The 25355-nt window shown below is 43.9% G+C and overlaps 1 protein-coding gene across 1 annotated transcript in view; it reads right to left on the bottom strand.

Moving 5' to 3' along the window:
- Positions 1 to 288: 288 nt before the first annotated feature.
- LOC143832508 (uncharacterized) overlaps positions 289 to 25355 on the bottom strand; it is a 245604-nt gene continuing 220537 nt past the window's right edge. Inside the window, exons 4-5 of the mRNA XM_077327036.1 lie at positions 2340 to 2392; positions 289 to 666 (exon numbers count right to left, since the gene is read on the bottom strand). Coding sequence (XP_077183151.1) covers positions 526 to 666; positions 2340 to 2392 — 194 coding nt within the window. The 3' untranslated portion in view covers positions 289 to 525. The remainder of the gene's footprint in view (positions 667 to 2339; positions 2393 to 25355) is intronic.

Below are 25355 nucleotides of genomic sequence, written 5' to 3' on the forward strand. Positions count from 1 at the left end.
TATTATCAAAGGTGTAATTCAAGAAGGAATTGGTTGCTTTCTGTGGAAAACGTGTCTGAGGAACAGACAGTTGTGTGAAGAGATTGCAGTACACAGGATCAAATGGGTCCTCTGCTTTCCAGAATTTTCTCAAGTTCCAATTGAAAAGGGTTCTGTCTCTCTGAGTAATAATAATAATAATAATAATAATAATAATAATAATAATAATAATAATAATAATAATAATAATAATAATAATAATAATAAACCTTTATTGGCATAACAATAAGAGGCAAGTACAGCCAAGCAGGGTAAAATTATAATAGAATAAAATAAGATAATATTATAGACTAAAATACAGTAAAATCAGCCGATTAAAACATCTTAATTCTGGCTTGATAAACAGCCATTAAAAATTCAGCTACACACAATGTGGTCTCTGCAGAAAGATCATTAAGCAGAAATTGGAGTGTAGCTTCATCATTTACTAGACCTCTGGGACAAAGTTGAGGATCCAGAAGTTTTCTGCGAAGACTCACATGAAGTTCACAATCTAAAATAATACGTGAGGTTGAATCGGGGCAGTTCACAGAACACGGACACAATCTTTCCCTCCTTGGGACATGCTGATATCTTCCTGCAAGGACGCTTGAGGGAAGACAACTCATTCTTGCCAGCATGAAAACTCTACGGAGGGATGGATTAGTAAGATTATAAAAATAATTAACAATTTCCCTTCAATTTAATCAAATCCCCAGAGCAGCCGGAGAACATACACAGGGTTGTGCTGGAAACATTTTGGACTGTTTGGCCACCACTTATCTTTGTTTCAGAAAATTAAAGATTTCAGACTCATTCAGTTTCATGTATAATTTCAGTTATACGTAAACCGCTCTGAGCCTTCGGGGAGGGTGGTATAAAATATGAATGAATAAATAAATGAATAAACATAAGGAAAAATCTGTTGAAAATCCTAGTTCTACAATTTTAGATTCAATACTGAGCAACCATGAGCTGCATTGTGTATCTATTTTTAAGTAAAAGAGTAAGCTATGTGACTTCACTCTGAAAAGTATTTTAAGCCAAAATTTAAAAATGATCAGCCAAGCCTTAGTTTCTAAAAAATGTTGGCCAAGCTCAGCACACAGCACATTATAGGGCACACACATGGGAGCACCAAGAATTTGACGGAAGAAGGTTCCCCGAATCCCTTCTATCTTCCTATTGAAAGCCTTTGCCCAAATTGGAATACCATAAAACAACTGGGATACAGTTTTAGCATTAAAGATTCTTATGGCCGCTGGGACAAATTGGTTACCTTCCAAAAAATAAAAACGTTTAATTTGAGCTGAGGAACACTTAGCTAAATTCGAAGACCGGTCCCGGTGGATAGACCATTTAAGGTTATAATTGAATGTAATGCCTAAGTAACTAACTTTTTTTACTTGATCAATCATCTTGCTACCCAACATCCATTTCCAAGTCTTAGAAAAAACTAGAATTTTAGATTTCGAGAAATTGATCAGTAAAGAGTTGTGCTGACAATATGAGTAAAAATAATTAAGAAATCTTATAAGACCAACTCTTGAGAGGATGGCTGTATCATCTGCATATAATAACAGGGGTATTGCATGAGAGCCAGCCTTTGGAGGGTGCCCATTGATCTGATCAAAATTCTGGACCAAGTCAGACAAATACAAACTAAAAAGATGTGGGGCAAGAACACAGCCTTGTTTCACTCCTTTTGTAACAGGCACTTTGGCAGTTAAGTGGCCCTGAGCAAAATATTTAACTTGACATGCAGTGCCAGTATGGAGTTTCTTGAGTAGAAACAGTAAGCGTGGATCAATATTAAGATACTTCAGTTTTTCCCAAAGGGCCTCCCTTGGGACTGAGTCAAAGGCATTTTTCAGATCCGTGAATGCAACGAATAGTTTTTTTGTTCCAAGATTCATGTATTTTGTGGCTAAGGAAGCTAAACGCAAACAATGATCTAAAGTGGATTTTCCCTTGGAAAAACCAATTTGTTCTGGGCCAATAATTCCTGAAGAATGCATCCATACACTAAGCTGCCATTCGAGGTGTTTTGCATAAAGGTTGCCCACTATAGAAAGTAGACTAATTGGGTGAAAATTTTGAGGAAGGTTTGGATTACCTTTTTTAAAAACCGGGATGATGATTGAATTGAGCCATGAATCTGGAATTATTCCAAAGTGATCTATAAGAGTAAACATGTTGGCAAGGGGGAGGGAACACCATAAAGAGAAATTTTTCAGGATCTCAGCAGGAAGGCCATCTGGTCCAGGGGATTTAAGTACTTTTAATTCATCAATTAACTCTAAGATTTCATTGGAACTCACCGGAGGCCAGTTGGGGATTCTAAATGGTACTGTATCTGAGTTCTTAGTTAGGGCTGTGGATGGAACATTAAAGATAACACAATAATGGTCAGTCCAGATTTGTGGTGAGATATTAGAAGAAGGGCAATCAGACTTAAAGCCAAACCGACCGGCAATCAAATTCCAAAAAGTTTTGGAGTTATTAGATTTTAGGGCTAATAACAGGTATTCCCATTTATTTTCAAAAAAATGCCTTTTTTGTCTCAGTAATAACTTGAAAAGACTTTTTCTGTGTAGAATTATTTTTCAACAGGTCTGAGTCATTAAAGATGCGAGATTCTCTAAAAAGATACCTTAATCTTTTCTTCTCTTTATGACACTCTGGGTCAAACCAAGATGAAGGGCTAGAACAGGAGGAAGAAACAGGCTTAGCCAAGGGGCCAAACAAATCAATCAACTGTGTGTACACCAAAATGGCCTCCTCATATGAGTGTGCATTAGCCAGCTTTATTCTAAGTCTTGAAAAAGGTTCTGTATCTAGAGCCAGAAGAAGATTCTCCTCAGTTTGGGAGGACCATCTAATTGTTTTTAATATAATCTCAGAGTTCTGGTAAATTTGACTGAGGCCACTGGCAAGGTGACCTTCTTGATGATATAATACCAATTCTAGTGGAAGGTGGTCACTTTCTGTTTGCGTGCCAATGACAAAGGACTTAACTTTGGCTAATACTGCAGGTGAACACATGCAATAATCGATTACACTACAGCCCTGAGCAGAAACAAAAGTGAATTCATTGGCAAAAGCAAAAGTACTACATTATGCATAATGCAAAATTCCATTAAATTAAGGCCAGCTTTGTTAATGATGGTATCCTTTGAGTGTCGCTCTATAGAAAGAACAATGGGAATATTAACATCATTAGTATAGCCCATTTGTGTACCAATAATAGAATTGTTAGGACCAATCCGGGCATTAAAATCTCCCAAAATAATGAAATAACCCAATGGATATTTTTTTCCAAGCACAGTACCAATTCAGAGAGCTTGTCCCAGGTAAGCAAAGGGCTCTTATCAACAGTGGATGGAAAATAAGCATTGATTATAATATAAAGGGTTCCAAAAATATGGACAGAGAGTACCTGAACACAAGGAGGCAAAGAGTCAAGAAAAACAATAGAGTAATAAGGTTTAAATAACACAGCAAGGCCTGCTTTTAAACAACCTTTCAAGCACACTTTGTATGCTGGCAAATTATGAACAATGAACCCCTTTAAATTCAAATCAGATGCAATCCAGGTTTCCTGAAGTAAAATACAATCAAAGGAATTTAAGTAATTGATAAAGTCAGTGTCATGAACTTTGGCTTTCCAACCAGCAATATTCCATGAGATGAGCCTAAATTCCTGAACAGACTGTGCAGCAGCTAGTCACTCTGAGTAGTCATTTAATACCCTGAAAGTGCTCACTCCAAAGAGGATGATAATGCCTTTAATAGGCCTCAGGAAATTGCTGCATTTTTTCATCTGATACATTCATAATGTGGCAGGGCTTAAAAGGTTTTCTGCCTTCTCAGCTTTCCTAGGTCCTGGCCATATGTATTAAACTGCCGAGTCACAGGAGATCAGCTGTGATTTATTCTTTTAAATGTCTTCCCAGGCAGTAAGGGTTGTATTTTTTAAAGGTGTGTGCGTGTGGATGGGGGACACTCGGTTTCTTCAGTTGCCGGAAGTTTGTTCTGTGCTGTAGAATCCCTGTGCACTCTGTTAGCTAGAAGCATCTTAGTAAATCAGAACATGCTATGTCAAATGTGACAGATACTATAGATTGCAAGATGGTGTGGGTCTTTAAAATTGCATGTTATGACTCTCTCCTTTGAAGGAGAAAGTTTCATCCAATAGAGTATGCCTTTTTTCTGATGGAGAAATTCTTCGTTGGATGAAGACTTTGTGGAAGAGAATCTGACTCATTATGTTTATAAGGAAACTTTGATGTGATGATGTTAGCCATTCAGTTGAGTCTGACTCTTATCGATCCTATGGCACTGCTTCTTGTGTAATGGACACATTTTGGACCAGTTGCAGTTTCTGGATCAAGCCCAGAGGCAGGCCGGCATAGAGCGAGTTACAAAAATCTATTCTGGAGGTGACTGTCGCATGGATCGCAGTAGCCGGGTGTTCAGTGGACAGGTAGGGTGCTATTAGCCGAGCTTGGCAAAGATGGAAAAATGCCTGGCTCACTACACTCTTGACCTGTGCCTCCATAGTCAGGGAGGCTTCAAAGGTCACACCCAAATTCCTAGTTTGGGGTACGATCGTAAGTTGCACCCTGCTAGGGTGGGTCAGCGAGCTGCCTGCTCCTGCCCCCTACCCCCCAGCCATAGGACCTCTGTCTTGGAGGGGTTGAGTTTCAGGCAACTCTGCTCGAACCATTCAGACACTGCTTCCAAACATCTGGCAAATGGTTCCGGGGAGAGTCCGGGTGGCCGTCCATTAGGAGATAGAGCTGGGTGTCATCAGCATACTGATGGCAACCCAGCCCAAAGCTCCATACCAGCTAGGTCAGATGGCGCATAAAGATGTTGAACAATGTGGGAGAGAGGACCGCACCCTGAGGGACAGGGTCGTGTTTCCACAGCCGGGGCCTATACGGGACACCAGCACTCCCAACCCATCTCTTGTCCAACCTCCTCCCCCAGATCCCGGCCCTTAGCTGAGGCCTGCTCTACATAAACATTTTGATAAGAATCATGTTGAACTCATTAGATTCCTCCCTACACAAATTCAGCTATGATCAAAGCCCAATGGAGCCCCCACCCTTCTGAGAGGATGTGAATAATCTGCTATTTCTTGTAAGATACCCTGCCCTCATTTTACTCCCCAATTTTGGTCCAACATTCAGGACAAACCTGCTTCATTTGGAGAATACCCACTGAAAAATGTAAGGAGAATCTGAAGAAAAAAATTAAAAATTTATAAGTATTAAAGCATAAAGATTCCAGAAATTCCTAGAGGCTGCCAGCAGGAATGAAGAAAGGATGGCTAAAGTTGATAAAGGTAAAGTTGATAAAGGCTGATGGGTAGCAAAAAGAGAACCAAACAGGAGAAATGGAGAGGTTCTAGGGGTTTTGAGGGAAGGGGAAGAGGAAATAGTGGTGGAAGGGAAAATAAGATGTCCCCTGTAAGTCCTTGCAGGTCCCCCATTTTTATAAAAATATTTGTAAACATTTAATTTTAAAAAATCTTTAGTTGACATAGATGACCTTATGCAGCCTGTCAGTTACCTTTATTGACACATCAGTCATAACAACCATTGAATCAGTCATAATGGTAAAATCATAACAATAAGACTGGTCATAAGATCGAAACAGTAAAATTGGAGACCAACAAAGATTTATTCAAGGTGTGAGATTTTGTGGCACAGGGGCAGTTTTGTCCCTTCAGTAAAGTGCTAACATCAGAACATTGTTACTGTGGACATGTTTGCCCTCCTGTGGATTTGTAAACAGTACCATAGAATTCAATGTGGCAGGATTTGAGAATGTAGGTATTAGCGAAAACTAGGAAACTGAAAGGTTGAGCGGCAGCAGAATGTATTAAATATTAAAATGCAAATATTTCAATACATGCACACATATAACATTTTAAAACATCAACATATATCACACACTATTGCACAAATCCAAAACATTTTGACACAAAGATAAATGACACAAGAACACAAAACCAAATACATTTCAGGGCCTTTTGGAGTCTCCTTCAGTGGTCTAATATTTAAATACACGAATGTGATGTAATAATGGGGACTAGAGTTGGGCGCTTCCACCACCGATGCAGCCATTCGTACCCAAAGCAGCCAGCAGCGTGGCATGGCGGGGAGAAGCATCACGGGCGCTGATGCACCAGTTGTTGCATGCATGCAGGTGCAGAGCTCTGCATCTGCCTGAGTGCGCTGACTGGTGCACTGGCGTCACCCCTCCCTCCCGCACCGTGGTGCTGGCTGCTTCGGGCTCGAACGGCTGCTTTGGCAGCCAAAGCAGCCAACCCTAATGGGGACTATAAGGTGGTAAGCAATATGGATGAAGAGGCTCCCCCACTTATAAAATGTATTCAAGTATTTCTCTTTGAGCCCCCCCATTTAAATATTTATTCTTCACAGTGCCACCCTTATTGAAGCCCTCTCAGCCTGAGTGTATTTTCATGTGTCTCATAGAATGTAGTGCCCATGTACTGAAATAAATATTTGCATTTTAATATTTAATATATTCTGCTGCTGCTCAAACTTTCAGGTACTTGTGGATTGTAAACTAAACATGAGCAGACAGTGTGATGCAGCGGTAAAAAAGGCAAATGCCATTTTGGGCTGTATCAACAGGGGCATCACATCAAAATCATAAGATGTCATAGTCCCATTGTATACGGCACTGGTCAGACCACACCTGGAGTACTGTGTGCAGTTCTGGAGGCCTCACTTCAAGAACGACATAGATAAAATTGAAAGGGTACAGAGGAGAGTGACTAGGATGATCTGGGGCCAAGGGACCAAGCCCTATGAAGATAGGTTGAGGGACTTGGGAATGTTCAGCCTGGAGAAAAGGAGGTTGAGAGGGGACATGATAGCCCTCTTTAAGTATTTGAAAGGTTGTCACTTGGAGGAGGACAGGATGCTGTTTCCGTTGGCTACAGAGGAAAGGACATGCCGTAATGGGTTTAAACTACAAGTACAACGATATAGGCTAGATATCAGGAAAACATTTTTCACAGTCAGAGTAATTCAGCAGTGGAATAGGCTGCCTAAGGAGGTGGTGAGCTCCCACTCACTGGCAGTCTTCAAGCAAAGGTTGGATACACACTTTTCTTGGATGCTTTAGGATGCTTTGGGCTGATCCTGCGTTGAGCAGGGGGTTGGACTAGATGGCCTGTATGGCCCCTTCCAACTCTATGATTCTATGAATTCCTGGCCAGCAACCTGTTTGACCTGAGCCTCGAGTATTAGTAAGGCGTCAGTGGTCACCCCCAAATTCCTGGCCTGAGACACGACCGAAAGTTGCGTCCCGGCCAGGGTGGGTAAACGCACTTTCTGATCGGTCCCCTACAGTCCAGCCACAGGACCTCCGTTTTGGAGGGGTTGAGTTTCAGGCGACTGCTCAAGCCATCCAGCTACGGCTTCCAAACATCTGGCGAATGGTTCCGTGGGGGAGTCCAGGTGGCCATCCATGAGGAGAAAGAGCTGAGTGTCATCAGCATACTGATGGCAACCCAGCCCAAAGCTCCATACCAGCTAGGTCAGAGGGCGCATAAAGATGTTGAACAATGTGGGGGAGAGCACCAAGCCACATACAGGCTGGACTTCAGGAGAGTAAATTTTAACAAACTTAAAATTATGTTGGGTAGAATCCCATGGTCACAAAAACTTAAGGAGATGAAAGTCCAAGAAGGTTGTGAGTTTCTCAAAAGTGAAATACTGAAGGCACAATTGCAGAAAATTCCATTGAGAAGAAAAACTGGGAGGAGACATTTCTGCATAAGGAATGTTTCCCATCACAGCCTCCTAATGTTGTTGGCTTATTGAGCCCCCTCCAAATGACATCAACAACATTTGGAGGCCATTTCGGGATGCAGTCATTTTAAAAGTGTGATGTGATAAATCCAGGAAAGTGGATTTACTGCCCTCTATTGTGCATCCTAGGGGTGAGCAAGCAGCAAGGGATAGGAACATATGGAGGGGGGAATGTGCTACAGGCTCTTGAGCACTGTACTGCCCTCGCTGCTTGCTCACACACCATTTCCTGTTCAGCCACCATCTTTATCTAAGTAACCACTGTTGCCGTTGCTGTCTCGCCACCTAAGCTGTCAAAGCCCTGACACGTCTGCTCTTCTTCACACCCCCACCCCACCACACCCCACCCCACTGGTCCATCCACCTTCCTCTCAGCTTTCTGCTGGACTGTGTACCTGCAACTCAGCCTTGGCCTCTTCCTCCACAAACGCTTCTGAAGCATGGGTGATGCTGCTTCCACACATGCACACACACACACTTCCCCATGAGGCCTCACCACTGCTGCTGCCTCCCCCTACACACACACATGCACACAGACACACATGCTTCCCTGTGAGGCCTTACCGCTGCTGCCACCACTCCCTCTCCCAGATGCAATTTTACTAGCTAAAGTTGATAGGGGAAACTGGAAGATAAAACAAGAAAATGCATAGCATCCTTAGCTCATACAGGAGCTCTACACCTTAGCTGTTACATGGTGAAAATTCAAGATGGATCTACCTATCTGCCTGAAGCAGATCTCTTCTCAAACAAAGGGAGGAAGGAGAATTCTTATCTTCCTGCTAAACGTGTGGACATGGTAAACAAGCATGAGGCAATGGCTCCTAAACAAATCTGCATATCTATACATAGACCACATGACTCACTCTGCCTGTCCCCACTAGCAACAAGTGTAAACAAAGAGTTAACCCTGTAAAGTCTAACAAGGACTCATGGAGAAGCATGTGTATATGTGGGAGAGGGAATGGCAGCGGTGGCAGCAACAGTGGCCAGGCCTCACAGGGAAGAGAGTGTGCATGTGCACACGTGTGTGTGTTTGTACATGTGGGGGGGAGGCAGTAGCAAATGGCTCCCATGCTTCAGAAGTGTTTATGGAGGAAGGGGCCAAGGCTGAGTTGAAGATGCACAGACCAGTGGAAAGCTGAGAGGTAGGCAGACAGACCAGTGGGGTGGGGTGCATTGGGGGTGAGAAGAGGAACAGGAAAGATGGGGCTTTGACACCTTTGGTGGCGAAACAGCAATGGTGGTAGATAAAGCTGCAGTTTCTGTCCTTTTTCTTGTGTGGAAATCCATATTTGTTGCCATGCATAGCTTTCAAATTTTTTTTTAAAAATTGCAATCTCTGGTTGGTTGCCTCCGTTGATTGACAGGTTGAGGAGCAGTGACTAAAAGAGCACATTGCTCTCGCCAGTGCCTTTTTCACAGCCTGTGAGAAGGGGGAAATGCGAGACATTGTGGCAAAGTATGGAGGAAAGAAATGGCTAAATTTATTGCCAGGCATTTGCAGGTAGGAGCCATCACACAATTTTGCCCCACATGTGGAAGTGGTGTATGAGTCAGCATGGCTATATCAAGAACAAGTCATATCAGATTAACCTTCTCTCTCTTTTCTTTTTCTTTTCTTTTTTTTGAGAAAATTACTAACTTGCTAGATCAGGGGAATGCTGTGGATGTGGTTTACCTTTATTTCGGTAAGTTCCACATTATATTCTTATTAACAAGTTCGCAAAATGTGGTATGGATCCTATTACTGTTAGGTGGATCAAAAGCTAGTTGACAGATTGCACACAATGCTTGTAAATGGGTCATCATTTCTTGGAGAGGAGTGATGAGTGGAGTACCTCAGGGATCTGTCCTGGGCCCTGTGTTGTTCAACATATTCATAAATTATTTGGATGAAGGAATAGAAGGGGCACTTATGAAAATTACAGATGACACTAAATTGGGAGGATTCGCAAACACAGCAGAAGACTGAATCAGGATACAAGATGACCTTAACAAGTTGGAAAACTGGGCTAAAATGAATTTCAGTAGTAATAAATGTAAAATTCTTCATTTAGGTAGGAAAAATCAAATACATCATTATATCATGGGTGAGACAAATCTTGGGTGAGACATGTGAAATGGATCTGAGGGTCTCAGTAAACCAGACACTGAACATGAGTCAGCAGTGTGACTCAGTAGCTAAAAAGGCAAATGAAATTTGGGTCTGTGTTAAAAGAAGTATTGTGTCCAGATCACACGAGGTGATGCTACCACTTTATGCCACTCTGGTAAGACCTCACTTGGAGTACTGTTCAATTTTGAGCAACACAACTAAAGAAAGATGTAGCGAAACTGGAGCATGTCCAGAGAAGGGCTATGAAAATGATGTGGGGTCTGGGGACCAAATCGTATGAGGAAAGATTGAGGAACCCTGGTCTGTTTATCCTGGAGAGAAGACAACTTAAGAGTTGATATGATAACCATCTTCAAATACTTGAAGTGCTGTCATAGAGGGAGAAGAGCTGTTTTCTGTTGCCCCCAGAAGGTCAGGCCAGAACCAATGGGTTGAATTTAATTCAAAAGAATTTTCAGCTAAACATCCAGAAGACGTTCTTGGCAGTTAGATCCATTCCTCAGTGGAACAGATTTCCTCGGGAGGTGGTAAGTTCTCCTTTGGAAGTTTATAAGCAGAGGCTACATAGTCATCTGACAGAAATGCTCATATTATGAACTTTGGCAGATAGCGAGTGGGTGGGAAGGATGGATTGTGCCAGTGTTTGTCTCTTGTGCCCCTTCCTTGCATACCCAGGGAATTGTCAATTACCACTGTAGGATGGTAGGTGAATTTCCTCCAACCCAGGCTGGATTCGGGAGATTTGTGGTCAAGGGATCACTTGGGCATAAAATTGGGGTCATTGTGTGTGGGTAAGTAGTTGTGAGTTCTTGCACTGTGCAATGGGTTGGACTAGATTCGATGAATAGCTTTCTTGTAGCAGATGTAGACATCTTTCCGATATTCACCTAACTTTTCCAAAATGGATTGCAAATTTGATCTGTAGTCACAAGTGCCACACCACCTCAAAAGCCAGCTTGAACATCAGATAATTCTCTTTCAGTGGTTGTTGCTATGTGTTATTGTGTGATTTTTAGCAGCATCTTACTAGCATTAGAAATGAGGGCTATCTTCATACAGCTGTCGCTGTATAAACATAAAAGGGCTAAGTGGGCGGAGAGTGGGCGGGGCCCCTCACCAGGACAGACCAGAGTCGGAAAGTGTGAAGCGCCTCCCGACCCACCCACCCAGCCCAACCCAGCCAGGGGCAATATGGAGACATTGCTACCAGTCTGCCCCTGACTACCGCAGGGAGAGGAGGTCAGTGGGGCTGCCACAGGGGCTGAGAACAGAGACTTGGACAGGCTGTGCCAGCCCTTTTAGCCCCAAGGATGTCCTAACTGTCATGTCCAACTGTCAATTGCCTCAGAACCCTGACAGAGCTGGCAGGAGGCTGCAGAGTGCTCCCCCCCCCTTCAGGCCTGCTGGGAAGGAGCCTCTGAAAGGCCCTGACTGAGGGGAGGGAGGCATTTCTGAGAGCAACGCAGAGGAATCTGAGGGCATGGGAGTGGGCATTCCTTTTGAAGGGGGGATTTCTCCTTCTGCCAAACAGTTGGCTGACAGGGAGGCCAAAGAAAAGCCCCTTCTCACTTAAAATACTGCTCTGGCCGAGGGTTAGACACAACCAAGCCATGTGTATTTCTTCTTTGCAACTCTCTGCAGATTTGAGGTCTACTGCACAGCGTCATTCTGCAGACGAAACTGGGTGCTGTTGTGGACGTTCTTTTGTCTCCTGTTTCATCTGCACAACAACCCTGTGCAGTAGGCCTCAAGTATTTCAATTCAACAACAACCTGTGTGGGAGGCCTTACATGTTTCTTCTCTACCACAACCCTGTCCAAAGTAGCCCTTTCTGCCTAGGGAGCTGATCTTTATACTATGAAGATGAGCTGTAATTCTAGGAGCTCTCCAGGCCTCACCTGGAGGTTGGCTACCCCTGGGTTGGAAATATTCCTGGAGGTTTGGAGGTGGGACTTCAAAATCGTACAATGCCTCAGTCCAGCCTTCAAAGGAGCCATTTTTGCCTGCAGTGGTGCATGTGTGTCCCTCCTGGGCTATGGGTCATGGCCAGCCCTTACCAGCAACTGTTTGTATTCTGGCGTGCAGACAGACACACCAGCATCAGTCCTGTGGAAAGTGCAGGAAGATCTAAATAAAGAATATTTACAGCCCGAAACTGTAAATAGTGAAAAAGTAAATGGCTGGAGAGACATAGGAACTGAAGTGACTTTTTTCAAGATTGGCCAGGCAAATACAAAACCAGTATAAAAAAACCTTACTAAGGTCAAGACTGCTGTGCACAGAGAGACTTTCTCTTAGGGTTGCCAGCTTCCATGTGAGGCTCTCTACCCCACCTCCCTCATGGGGAGTCTGCTATGGGGAGAGGAAGGGAAGACAATTGGAAATGCTTTGAGACACCTGAGGCCTGCTGGGTCACTGCGGCCCATTCCCAGTTCTCTCAGACCTTTCACAGCTTCACATCCCTCACAGGTTGTCTATTGTGGAGAGAAAAGGTGTTTGTAAACCGCTTTGAGACTCCTTTGGGTAGTAAACAACAGGGTACAATAATCCTGCTCTTCTTCTAAGGATCAACCATGAAAGAAGCATGTGGGCACATAACATTTTATCAACAGTGAAAAAATGGAGACAGAAGAAGCAGGGTGGACACCTGTGTACTGTGACTACCCCATGTGTATTAGGGTAGGGAGACATTACAGTATCTGTGGCCTAATTCACACAAGAAGGGAAATGATGGAGAATTGGGAGGAATTGGTTGCCACATAATCTCCCCCGAGGAAGAGTCTCCAGTCTGATTTTCCCTTCACATATCTGAAGACATGCCTCTGGAAAGCTCATCTGTAACCACTATGCCACAATTTCTAAAGGTCAGTCTTCTCCCACACTCCCTGGGAGGAGGGGAGAAGGAAGCCTTCCCCACAGGCCTAAAAGAACACCCGGGGGCATGCACACCACACACTCTGGGCCCAGGGGGAAGGCCGCGCTGCTGCCGGGAGGGGGGGGGAAGGAAGCCCCAAAAGCACACCTAGCACCCGTTGTATTTACAAGTACAACAGGCTTTAAATCTAGTTATACAATAATTGGAACAGTTTTTTGAGTCACCCTTTTTTAGTAATGGAATGAACACAGATCATTTCCACTCCTCTGGCCAGCAAACTTCTGTTCTGCATTTTTCCCTGGAGAAGAGCCTAATGCTGGGAGCGATTGAGGGCAAAAGAAGAAGGGGACGACAGAAAATGAGGTGGCTGGATGGAGTCACTGAAGCAGCTGGTGCGAGCTTAAATGGACTCCGGGGAATGGTAGAGGACAGGAAGGCCTGGGGGATCATTGTCCATGGGGTCACGATGGGTTGGACACAACTTCACACCTAACAACAACAATAGTTTCATCTGAGAGCCATTTTGATATTTTTTTCTGGCTTCTTGTGTGGTGTATGTTTAACTGCTGTTTCAACAACAGTTGATTGAATTTCCTGCCATGGTTCATCAGGCATCTTCTCTGTTGCGTCCAATGGTTGAAATAGATTTTTCACCCCCACCTCATATGTTAGTGGAATTTTATTTACACCAGACTTCCTTAATCCTGTTTTCTTCTTGATGTTGTGGAGTTTTGTTTTGATTTTCACTAATAGCAGCTCATAATCTGAATTGCAGTCAGCCTCTGGATATGTTTTAATAACAAGGATTGAACTGGACCATGTTCAACTGCATAAAATTTAGTCAATTTGGTTCCTGTGTCGTCCATTTGGTGATGTCCAAACGCTTTTGCTGGCAGGGGCTCATGGGAATTGTAGTCTGTGGACATCTGGAGGGCCGCAGTTTGACTACCCCTGATATAGCAATGTTTATGCTGTTTGAGCCACATATTCATGATGTGAAAACGATTTTCATGACAGAATTGTGCCAGACAAACTCATGCATCATTCCTTTCTCCATGTCCAAAGTTGCCACTAATATCTCGCTCCACTTGTGTGCCAACTTGGAGGCACAGGCACAACCTGCATTAAAGTCACCCATTATGTACTTTTTAAAAGGGTCTTGAATGGCGATATAGAAGTCTTCAATTTCCAAGTCCTTTGCAGCAGTTGTCAGAGCATATACTTGGACAGCTGTGATATTCAATCGTGTCATGAACCGTGGCTGACCCCGCTTGATCAGGAGAGACCCTCTTGAACAAAAGTGCTCCAGACACATGTGGTGCTAAGAAGCTAGTTTTTATTGAAAGGCCCCATTAGATGATGCAAAGACACAGCATGGTAGGTGCAGGGAAATATTGACTGAGACAGGGATGGGTTGCCCCTGTAGGGGTTTTTATAGGGGGGTGGTTCAGGCGGGAAGAGGGGTTCACATAGGAGGAGACTACTGATCTAAAAAGGCACGAATAGCTGGAGACATCTGGTCTGCCCTGACAGTTGTTCTCAGCAGTAAATTTCCAGCATCCCCCAAACAAACCAAGGACAAACGGGGTGGTAAGGGAAGGTTCTCAGAGTTCTCGTGGCAGAGGAGGGAGAGTCATAAAGTTGCCCAAAAGGTGAGGTTCGAAGAGCAAAGAAGGGATGGGGATTCAGTAAGATTCTAACTCATCTCTCCTGGCCTTTGCTGGAAAACAGATATGACAAATCACTTGGCCCAAATTTGGATTGCCATGATTCAATCATTGATCATCAAAAAGCTTTCTAATGCTCAAGAAAAAAAATTGCTAGCAGTGAAAGCTACGCCATTCTTTTTTTATAGAGTTGTGGCCTTAATAGTAGATGGTGAAATCTACCATTTGAAAGAAACCATAATCTGTCCAGTGTTATTCACTAATGCAAACAAGGTCAATATTCAACCCAATCATTTCTCTTTTGACAATTCTTCAATTTTCCTTGAGTCAATATTCTAACATTCCAAGTTGCTATTCAGTACATCTTCGCACAGCGCAGACCCTTGCTTTCACCATTGGTAAGGTGAACTGCGGTTCCTGCTGGAATTGCCCCAGGCACATCACAAAATTCAGGGCTACTTACTGCAGGTCCTTGCTCCTCCCTAGTCACTTGTTGGGTACCTTCTGGTCTGACGGAATCACCACTGGGAACCATATAGAAATTGTTTGAGAACTATACCATAAGATTTTCTTGGCAAATTTTTATAAGGTAGGTTGCCAGGTCTTTCCTTAACCCTCCCATTTTACTCAGGCTTGTGACCAGCTTCAATGAACTGGATTGTCATAAGTTTTAAATATATTTTTTGCAGGGAAGGAGTGGGGTGAAAAATATCCTGCAACTCAAATTATTAAACAGTACCCTTAAATCCAAGTGACAAGCAGAACATTCCAGTCCTTCAGACAGGCTGCCCTTGAACTAAACTGCTTCCAGTATAATAATTTCATAGCTACAGATGAACCATGTCATTCTATAAAGATGCTTGTAATTTGTGATGTTAAAACAGCCAAACAATTGCAAACATTTTGGGCCTGATATAGATATGCATGGCTGGAAACACAATTTGAAGCTTCTTAGATACTCAAATAGCAGACTGGACAAAGAAACTTGTACAGCCATTCTTGTGTCACAAAAATAATAAATGTCTTCTTAAACAAATATACTACAGTTTGTGAGAAACATCCTTTAGAATTAAATTTGGGGTTTTAGGAAAAGCCTAGAATTGAACAGAAAGGAAGGTGTCTTCTAAATGATCATAATTGCAAGTTGCTGTCCAGATCCGGTTTAAGGTTTTGGTTTTAACCTTTAAGGCCTTACGCAGGTTGGGACCCACATACCTGAAGGATCGCCTATTACCCTATGCCCCCCGCAGGGCCTTACGCTCTGTGGGTGAAAATCTATTGGTCGTTCCCAGCCCCAAAGAAGCACACCTGGCCTCAACTAGGGCCAGGGCCTTTGTGGTCCTGGCCCCGACCTGGTGGAATTTGTTCCCAGCTGAGCTTCAGGCCCTGCAGGACCTTTCAGTGTTCTGCAGGGCCTGTAAAACAAAGCTCTTCTGCCAGGTCTATGTTTGAGGCTGGGGCAGTGGGGGAAGATCAATGGGGCCCCTGATGTCAAGCTCCAACTCTGATTATTTTGTCTCCCCTTCCTCCTCCGTCTAGAGAGTCCAGTTGTGGACTGTTGGTTTTACTGTATGGATATTTTTCTGTCCATTTTAATGGGGTTTTAATGTGGGGTTTTAACTGGACATTCTGTAACCCACCATGGGCCTGCTTGGGAGTGGTGGGTAATAAATTAAGTAATAATAAATAAATAAATAAATAAATAAATAAATAAATAAATAAATAAATAAATAAATAAATAAATAAATTGACCTGTTGAGAAACAAACTGGGAAGTGGAACCATATTAATAGCCAATAATTCACAATATATTCACAAATTATTTACACAAAACTAAAGGACAGTGGGCTGTATCCAGCCAATCCCATCTGAACCTTCAGTCAGAGAACCAAACTTTCTCACTTTTATTCTATCACTGCAGAGCACTCAGAATACTACAGGATCTGTACCTTTTGCCTTCTGAATAAATGCCTTATGAAAATGAAAGTGTGTGCCGACTCAGCTGCTGCACCAACTCAAGGCCTGGGCTGCACATTCTGACAACCCACAGTGGGTCACACATTGGGCAAAAGCACCACAGTGATATCTGGCTGGTTATGATAATTAGCTTTCTCCAGCTGGCTTTCCTGGCAAGCAGAGGCTTAAGAAATAAGTCATCTGACTTTAAACATTTTTGTGTACCCAGCTGAGCTTGATATCTAGAAGTTGGTCTTTTTATGAAATGCATCTTGTAATTGCTTCAGGCTGCAGTTAATCTAAGATTACTTTCCTCACGGAGGGTATTTTTCAGTTGCCCACTCTGTGTACGTGGCTTGCTGCAGCAGATCTCAAATACTTGGCCACAGTAACTATCGTGAAGACTGGCCAAAGTAAATATTAAAAGATCTGGAGAAAGCATGTGACACACAGAAAGCTGGAAAACCTTTAAAAATGCAGATATTGGAATGAAGGGGTTTGGTGAAATTATCTCAGGTTTATGGTCAATAATGTCAGAATAATCCCAGAGCATTCAAGCTGTTGTTCAACTATTACACAGGAACTGCCCTTTTTATTGCAGTAAAATGCTAGATGTTCTGTCACAAGTACACAGAGAGAGCTGCAAAAGAAATGCATCAAAGTGCACCTGTGGATTCAAATCGAAACCAAGATTTTCTACAATTAGTCAGCCCTCTTCACACTGCAACTCATGGTCATCTTGCACCATTTTTAAGTTGAGTCCAGAGCACTGCAAGTGGCTATCAGCTTGTGGAACAAAACTTCCCTGTGTTCTTGTCACACTGCAGCTACCCACTGCTTCCAGGGTCAAGAGACCTCTAAAAACATCACTTAGCATGACGTAGGGGGGAACAGGGCTGCTTCCATGCATTGAGGATTCCTCATATTGCTTTTGTGACTATTATAAAAGCAGACATGTGTGCATCAGTTACAGTGCTTCCACACATGGGAGTTTTCTGCACTTTCTGTATCATTTCCCCCCTCCACGCCTGTACCACAGCCATCACAGAAGATTTCATGATAAACTTTCAGTGAACCCCAGGATTCCTCAGAACAGTTTGAAAATTGTGAATCTGCAAACTTTTCCTACAGAATTGCATGGGTGCCAGCAGGTGGAGAATTAAGACTTGTATTGTTTGTTAGTGTTGCCTTTTAGAGGTGAAGCCATGACCATGACTTGTCAGGAATGATGTAGGAGGCTGAATATTAAACTTATAATGTTGCCTTTCTAGACAGTCAGATCACTAGTTCATTTCTTTTCAGTACTGTCTGTTTTGACTGGCAGAGGCTCCCTGGGATCTCAGACAAAAACAGTTCTATCCTTGTTTCTGAGAGTCTTTCACTAGAGATGCCAGGGACTGATGGAACCTTATACATGCTCATCTGATTCTACTCCACTTTAGGATGCATGAGTGAATGTACCGTAATTCATGTCATTTTCTATGGGACCTCAATTTCTGTCTTCTGGAAGAAACATAACTTTATTTGCATCTTCATTATGTTTTTGTGTTAACAGGAAAATAGAGGCAGCTTTATCTTAATTTTTTTGGGGGGTGGGGGAGAGGGGGTTCCTATGCTGACATTTTAAACTTTATTTCCTCAGAGGGTTAGTTCCATGTTTTTGTAACTCTCCCACACCCTGCTTCTCAAAAAAGAGAATCCTATCCTTCCTCAGTGAAATGGCACCTGATTCTGAGACCTAAAGATTCATTGGAGCTGTAAGTAGCTGTACTATAATCAGCCATTATAGGAGAAAGCAAATGGTCTCTCTTTATCTCGTCTTTATGTATCTGCATACACAGTACCCTGCATACACAGGGTACACAAAAATTACTTGGAAGATGTGTTAAAAAGGAATGAATCTGAACCTACCACATGAAGCCATGTTGTTACTTCATTTAGATCCATAGTGGTGATTATTCAAGATCCTAAACAGAAAAGGTCTCTCCCAAAGCCTGCCATCTGCGGCCTCTTTAACTGGAAATACAAGGGCATGAACCTCTGTCTTTCTGCATGCAAAGCATAGGCTATGCCAATGATGCATAATTTTCAAAGGGGAATAAATTTTAATTCCTTCTCTCTAACCACTCAAGTAGCAGACATATGGCAAAACAGGAATGCTACTTACAGGTTTCTTTCTCTGTAATATTTTAAACCAGGCTTTCTCCTAAAATCGGCCTCAAAGTGACATACAAGAATTTTTAAACCTCAGATACAAATAGTAAAATAAATCTCATAAAAGAAATCTGAGACAAACTGAACCACAAGCTCGCATCAATGTGTCCTCAAATGCTCTCCTAAAGAGCTTAGTATTTTAGAGTTTCCTAAGAGCTAAAGGGATGGGATTAGAATCATAGAATCATAGAATCATAGAGTTGGAAGGGGCCATACAGGCCATCTAGTCCAACCCCCTGCTCAACGCAGGATCAGCCCAAAGCATCCTAAAGCATCCAAGATAAATGTGCATCCAACCTTTGCTTGAAGACTGCCAGTAAGGGGGAACTCACCACCTCCTTAGGCAGCCTGTTCCACTGCTGAACTACTCTGACTGTGAATTTTTTTTTCCTGATATCTAGCCTATATCATTATACTTGTAGTTTAAACCCATTACTGTGTGTCTTCTCATCTGCAGCCAATGGGAACAGCATCCTGCCCTCCTCCAAATGACAACCTTTCAAATACTTAAAGAGGGCTATCATGTCTCCTATCAACCTCCTTTTCTCCAGGCTGAACATTCCCAAGTCCCTCAACCTATCTTCATAGGGTTTGGTCCCTTGGCCCCAGATCATCCTCATCGTTCTCCTCTGTACCCTTTCAATCTTATCTACGTCCTTCTTGAAGTGAAGCCCCCAGAACTGCACACAGTACTCCAGGTGTGGTCTGACCAATCCCGTATACAATGGGACTATAACATCTTGTGATTTTGATGTGATGCCCCTGTTGATACAGCCCAAAATGGCATTTGCCTTTTTTACCGCTGCATCACACTGCCTGCTCATGTTTAGTTTACAATCCACAAGTACCCCAAGGTCTCGTTCACACACAGTGTTACCTAGAAGCTTATCACCCATCCAGTAAGCATGCTTTTCATTTTTCTGACCCAGATGCAGAACTTTACACTTATCTTTATTAAATTGCATCTTGTTCTCATTTGCCCATTTTTCCATTGTGTTCAGATCTCATTGAACTCTGTCTCTATCTTCCGGAGTATTTGCCAGTCCTCCCAATTTGGTGTCATCTGCAAACTTGATGAGTAGTCCCTCCACCCCCTCATCTAGATCATTAATAAATATGTTAAAAAGTACCGACCCGAGCCCCGAGCCCTGAGGTACCCCGCTACTCACCTCCCTCCAGTCTGATAAAACACCATTGACAACAACTCTTTGAGTGCGGTTCTCTAACCAATTCCCTATCCACCTAACTATCTGAAAATCCAGATTGCAGTCCTTCTATTTATCCATCAGAACATCATGGGGAACCTTATCAAAAGCTTTACTAAAATCCAAGTAAATGACATCAACCGAATTTCCACTATCCAGCAAACCTGTTACTTGGTCAAAAAAGGAAACCAGGGCAGAGTCTGCACTTACTTTCTCTATTCCATTGTCAATCCTGTTGAATTCAGATTGCTTTGAACTCGGGTCTTCCTCTCCCCCCCTCCCCATGGAAAGAAGAAAGTCTTCTGCACATGGTTAGGGTAGTTCAGAAGGGGAGGGGAGTCAAGCCTCTTTCTTTCTTTTCTTGAAGGGGGGGGAGAGGAGCCAAGCAGGGAGCCTCTTTCTTTTCTTGGAGGGGTGGGGGAGAGGATCGAAAAAGGCAGAGGAGGGAGGAAAAATCCAGGACCGACAGAAGTTGAGAGAAATTAGGGGTTTCTCCTTTAAGGCAAGCGTGTCACATGACCAGGTGTAGCCTATCAGAGGTTCTCTACCACGGAGCTTTCTTTCCCAAATGGATATTGAGGATTAAAAGCACTCTGAGATATCGCACAATAAAGGTAGGGTCACTCTGGATCAATCCTTCTTGCTGCAGAAGGAAAATTTAAATTGGCCAAAATCCAAATGGAAATCGCATTCTGTGTAGAGGGCAGGGACTGAATCGATCTGAATTGCTCCGTGCAGTTTACACCAGTCCTCCGGAACATCTCCAGTCCTGGCATGCCAGGTTTGATTCTGTGCTCCCCCACATACAGCCAGCTGGGTGACCTTGGGCTCGCCACGGCTCTGACAAAATTATTCTGACCGAGCAGTGATATCAGGGCTCTCTCAGCCTCACCCACCCCACAGGGTGTCTGTTGTGGGGAGAGGAATGGGAAGGCGACTGTAAGCCGCTTTGAGCCTCCTTCGGGTAGGGAAAAGAAGCATATAAGAACTAACTCTTCTTCTTCTTCTTCTACTGCCATCTCTAGATGTGCCTAAACCCTTTGATCTATGGGAAAAAACAGATGTAAAATAGGCACTAAGCCTTTCTGCTTTCTCTGCATCCTCCGTTAGAGTTTGCCCATCCGCACCCAACAGTGGGCCTATTGCCTCCTTTACTTTACGTTTGCTCCTCACATAACTGAAAAATCTTTTCTTGTTACAGTGGGCTTCCCTGGCTAATCTTAGCTCACTCTCAGCTTTGGCTTTTCTGATGATTGATCTACAGTGCCTGTTAACCTGTAGGTACTCTTCTTTAGAGCTCTGTCCTTCCCTCCATTTCCCTCCATTTCCCTTTTCTTTCTTAGTTCCTCTTGAAGTTCTCTGTTCATCCAAATAGGCTTCTTAGAGCTCCTGCAGTGTTTTCGTCTTTCTGGGATAGTCATTGATTGAGCATGCAATAGCTCTTGTTTGAGTAGCGCCCACCCTTCACATGCTCCCTTCTCTTCCAGCATTCTCGTCCATGGTATGACACTCGTCATGTCTCTTAGTTTATTAAAGTTTGCCCAACGAAAATCCAACATCCGCGTCTAGCTACAAGCTTCCCAACAGCCAAGCAAACTGTTCCAAATGAAAAGGTTTGCTACAGCTAGAGACCAGGCTGTGACAGATATTATTTGCCTGAGCAAAGAAACAGCAGGGAAAGACTGACAGGAAAATTGAAGTTGCTTTATGCCAGGAGAGATGGTTCTTCAAGTACATGAACCCCAGATAGGGCAGCCAACTAAAATGCATACAACCCCCCCCCCACCACCACCACCCTTATACCCTTATATATACGGTTCCACCAAATTTTTCCTTTGACTGTTCCAATATCAGAGGAGGGTATGGCTTTATCTTGCTGTGGGGGCTTCCCTGCCCTGATCTCTGGGCATCCTTCTCCTGAGCCCAAAATCAAAGCAAAATTAATGAGTTCCATCCCTCTCCACTACCACTGTCATTTTGGAAACTCCAGACATTGCCTGTGTTGGAGAAAGGAATCCATCTGCTTGTAGAAATATTAGTGGCATGGCCACCTCCTGTCTCCCAGGAGTTGCCACAGCAACCAGGGCCTGCAGCCTCGCCAGCTCTGGCAGAAGAGAGAGGGGCCTCTGAATGTGCAGCAGGAGAAAGCAGCGCAAATCAGCCAGGCTCTTCCCAAGAGGCATCTTTGGTGCAACCGCAGATGCATTCCAGCCCTGACAGCTCACCTGAACGACGCAGAGGAAGTGGAAGGGTGGTGTTTGCTGAACGCTGAAGGAGCCAGAGATTGCAGGCACATTGTCAAAGTTGGTGGGGCCCAGCTGGGATAGCTCCTGGGGAGGATGAGTGAGTCCTCCCTCAGGGACAGCCAATCAGCTGGGCTGCTTTTAGGACAGACAGCAGCAGCTCTTCGGTGTGGGTACAATCTATGCAGAAACCCTCCTGGTCGGTTTGGATTCCTTGGTCTGCGAACGTCTGACTCCCATCGGCTTCCCTGACTCCTGGCAAATGGCTTTTGACTATACACCTGGTAATTGGACTGGCTTTGTTGAATATATGTTTATCTGACCTTGGCTTTCCCTTGACTACTCTTTGCCTCGACTGTAACTCTGCTTGCTTGTTTTCCTAATAACGGGACTTTGACCTTGCTCTGGTGTGGACCTTGCTCTGCAGGCCAGGTACCTCCTGCACAGCTGCCACTGGGTGCGGCCAGCTAGGGGGAATTAGTTTTCATATGTGAGAGGAAATATGAGAAATAACACTTTGCAAAATAGAATAAACATGTGGAAACAGGAAATCTTCATAGTTAATTTCCTCCTTTTAACTAGGCAGGGAGCCTTCTTCTCTCCCTATGAGATTTCTCCACTTTCCTTTGGCTTTATTTGAAAGTATCACACTACTAACCAAATCCATCTGCCAACAATCTTTTCCAAAAGACTATCTCCAGCTAGTACCCATTTCTTTCTGCTGTGTTGTTCTTCAGATGGTTGTTCAGTGTTTGTTTAAACTGCTTTGTGAGTCAGGGTCACTTTAAGAAGAAGAGTTGACTTTTATATCCCACTTTTCACTACACAAAGGAGTCTCAAAGTGGCTTAAAATCGCTTTCCCTTCCTCTCCCCACATCAGGCACCCTGTGAGGTAGGTGAGACTGAGAGAGCTCTGAGACCTGCTCCAGAAAAGAAGCTTTAAGAGGATTGTGACTAGCCCAAAGTCACCCAGCTAGCTGCATGTGAAGGAGTGGGGAATCAAACCCGGTTGTCCAGATTAGAGGCCACCACTCTTAACCACTACACCAAGCTGAATGAACATGAACTCATGAACATACATCTAACTGCTTTATATTGGTCAGTCTATTGGTCAATCAGAGTCAGTTTGTCTACAGCAAGGTTTCTCAACTGGGGTTTCAAGAAACTCTGAGGTTTCTTGATAGTCCCAGAAGTATTTCACTGATTCAGAGGAAGTTAATTTTTAAATATATTTATGGTTAAAAAAAAAGTGATATGGCCATATATGATTACGTCAAGCTACCCCCACTTTCCAGTATGGCCAATGACTGGCTGGGAAGAGGTGAAAGGGAAGATACCCCAGTCATAAAAAATCCTTGCTAGCTGAATCACATCATACTTGGTAGAGCCAATTTCATGTAGTGGTTAGGAGAACAGACTTATAATATGGTGAGCTGGGTTTGATTCCACACTCCCCCACACAAAGCCCTCTGGGTGACCTTGGGCTCACTATAGCACTGATAAAGCTGTTCTGACTGTGCAGTAATATCAGGGCTCTCTGCCTCACCTACCTCACAGGCTGCCTGTTGTGGGGAGAGAAAAGGAAGGCAATTGTAAGCTGCATCACAATCTTCTGGTAGAGAAAAGCGGTAAATATAAATAAACAATTCTTCTTCTTGGTAGTGACTGGAATTCAAACAGGCAAGTTCTCTCATTTTAACTTAACTAGATTGGGAGAGTCACAGGGGGTGTTTGTCCCTGCCTTGTTCCCCGCCCAGCAAAGTAGGCCGCTGGGTCATTTGTGTTATTGGGGGGTTGGGAGGATGGATCATAATGTCACATCCAGTGGGAGTTTCTGGGTTATGTCATTTCTGATGACATGTGATTTCTAGGGGAGTGACTTGCTAACCTCACTTCCAAGGCAAGCAGCTGGACAGGAAGATGGTAAAAGAGCCGGGTTGGGAGATACTGGCAAGTGTTGCATTCTTTCTCACAGTGTGTAAGGGTATATAGGCTGCAGGAGAGTGGGTGCTGTTTTTTGTCTGTTCTTTGCCTGGGTGTTAGGGGACTATAACTAATCGCATTAGTTGATTTGAAATAGGTGGCAGTTTTGCTAGCTCCACCCTCTGCTTGCTAGGCCTTTGTGCTATAAAACAGGGGTCATCAACTCCCGGTCTGCGGCCCAGTGCCGGGCCGCAAAGGCCATGGTACCGGCTCGCCAGCAGCCGCGCCTGCCTCCCCCGCCCGCAGTGAGAAAGGAAGAGGCAGGCGCAGCCACCAGCATGCCGGAGACACAAACGCGCATGCACGCAGTTGCCGCGTATGTACGTTAGCACCACCTGGTGGCCAAAACATGAATGCACGGCAACTGCGTGTGCGCGTTTTCGCAGCACCCAGGGCGTCAGCTCTCCCCTCACCCCGGAGGCGGTCCCTGACCTGAGAAAGGTTGGGAACCGCTACTGTAAAAGGCTCTTGCTCAGCAGAGGTCTTTGGCATGCACCACAAGGCAAGAGCTAAAGGGCTCTTGGCTTTAAATCAAGCTGAGGGACTCTGTAAGTGTTCCAGAGTTTGTAGAAGGGGTCTGGTTCTTCCTGCAATAGATCAAAGCAGCATACCTGGCGATGCACCTGAATCTGTAACATGCACTGTCTGTGGCAAGTATGCATTTTTACCTCAGGGTAACTTTAAAAACACATGCACCAAGTTAGTAGCACTACTGAAGAAGGCATTTCAAAGACCCCCTGCAGGTGAACACCATCCAAGAGCTGCTATGTAGCCTGAGGCTGCAGGAAGAAGGTGGACAATTCCAGAAATATCATAAAGGAGAGAAAGAATCTGTCCAGTGGCTTAATTAAAGATCAAAAGTTTAAGAGTCTCTGTTATCTCTTTTATTTATTCCAATGAAGACCCTACATGCTGCATTTTGTGCCAACTGCAATTTCTGGGTCAAGGGTAGGCCTGCATAGAGTGAATTACAAAGGTCAGTTCTGAAGGTGACCCTCACATGTATCACTGTGGCCAGGTGTTCTGGGAACAGATATGGAGCTAGTAGACTTACCTGATGAATATGGTAAAATGCCAGGTATGCTAATCCTGTGACCTGCACCTCCATCGTAAGTTAGGCGTCCAAGATCATGCTCAGTTTCCTAGCACAGGTGTTAAGTTGCACACCTGCCAGGTCAAGTAAACATGCTTCCTGGTCTGCCCCCTCCCTTGCCAAGCCA

This window comes from Paroedura picta, chromosome 3 (genome assembly GCF_049243985.1).
Source record: "Paroedura picta isolate Pp20150507F chromosome 3, Ppicta_v3.0, whole genome shotgun sequence".
In the NCBI taxonomy this organism is placed as follows: Eukaryota; Metazoa; Chordata; class Lepidosauria; order Squamata; family Gekkonidae; genus Paroedura; species Paroedura picta.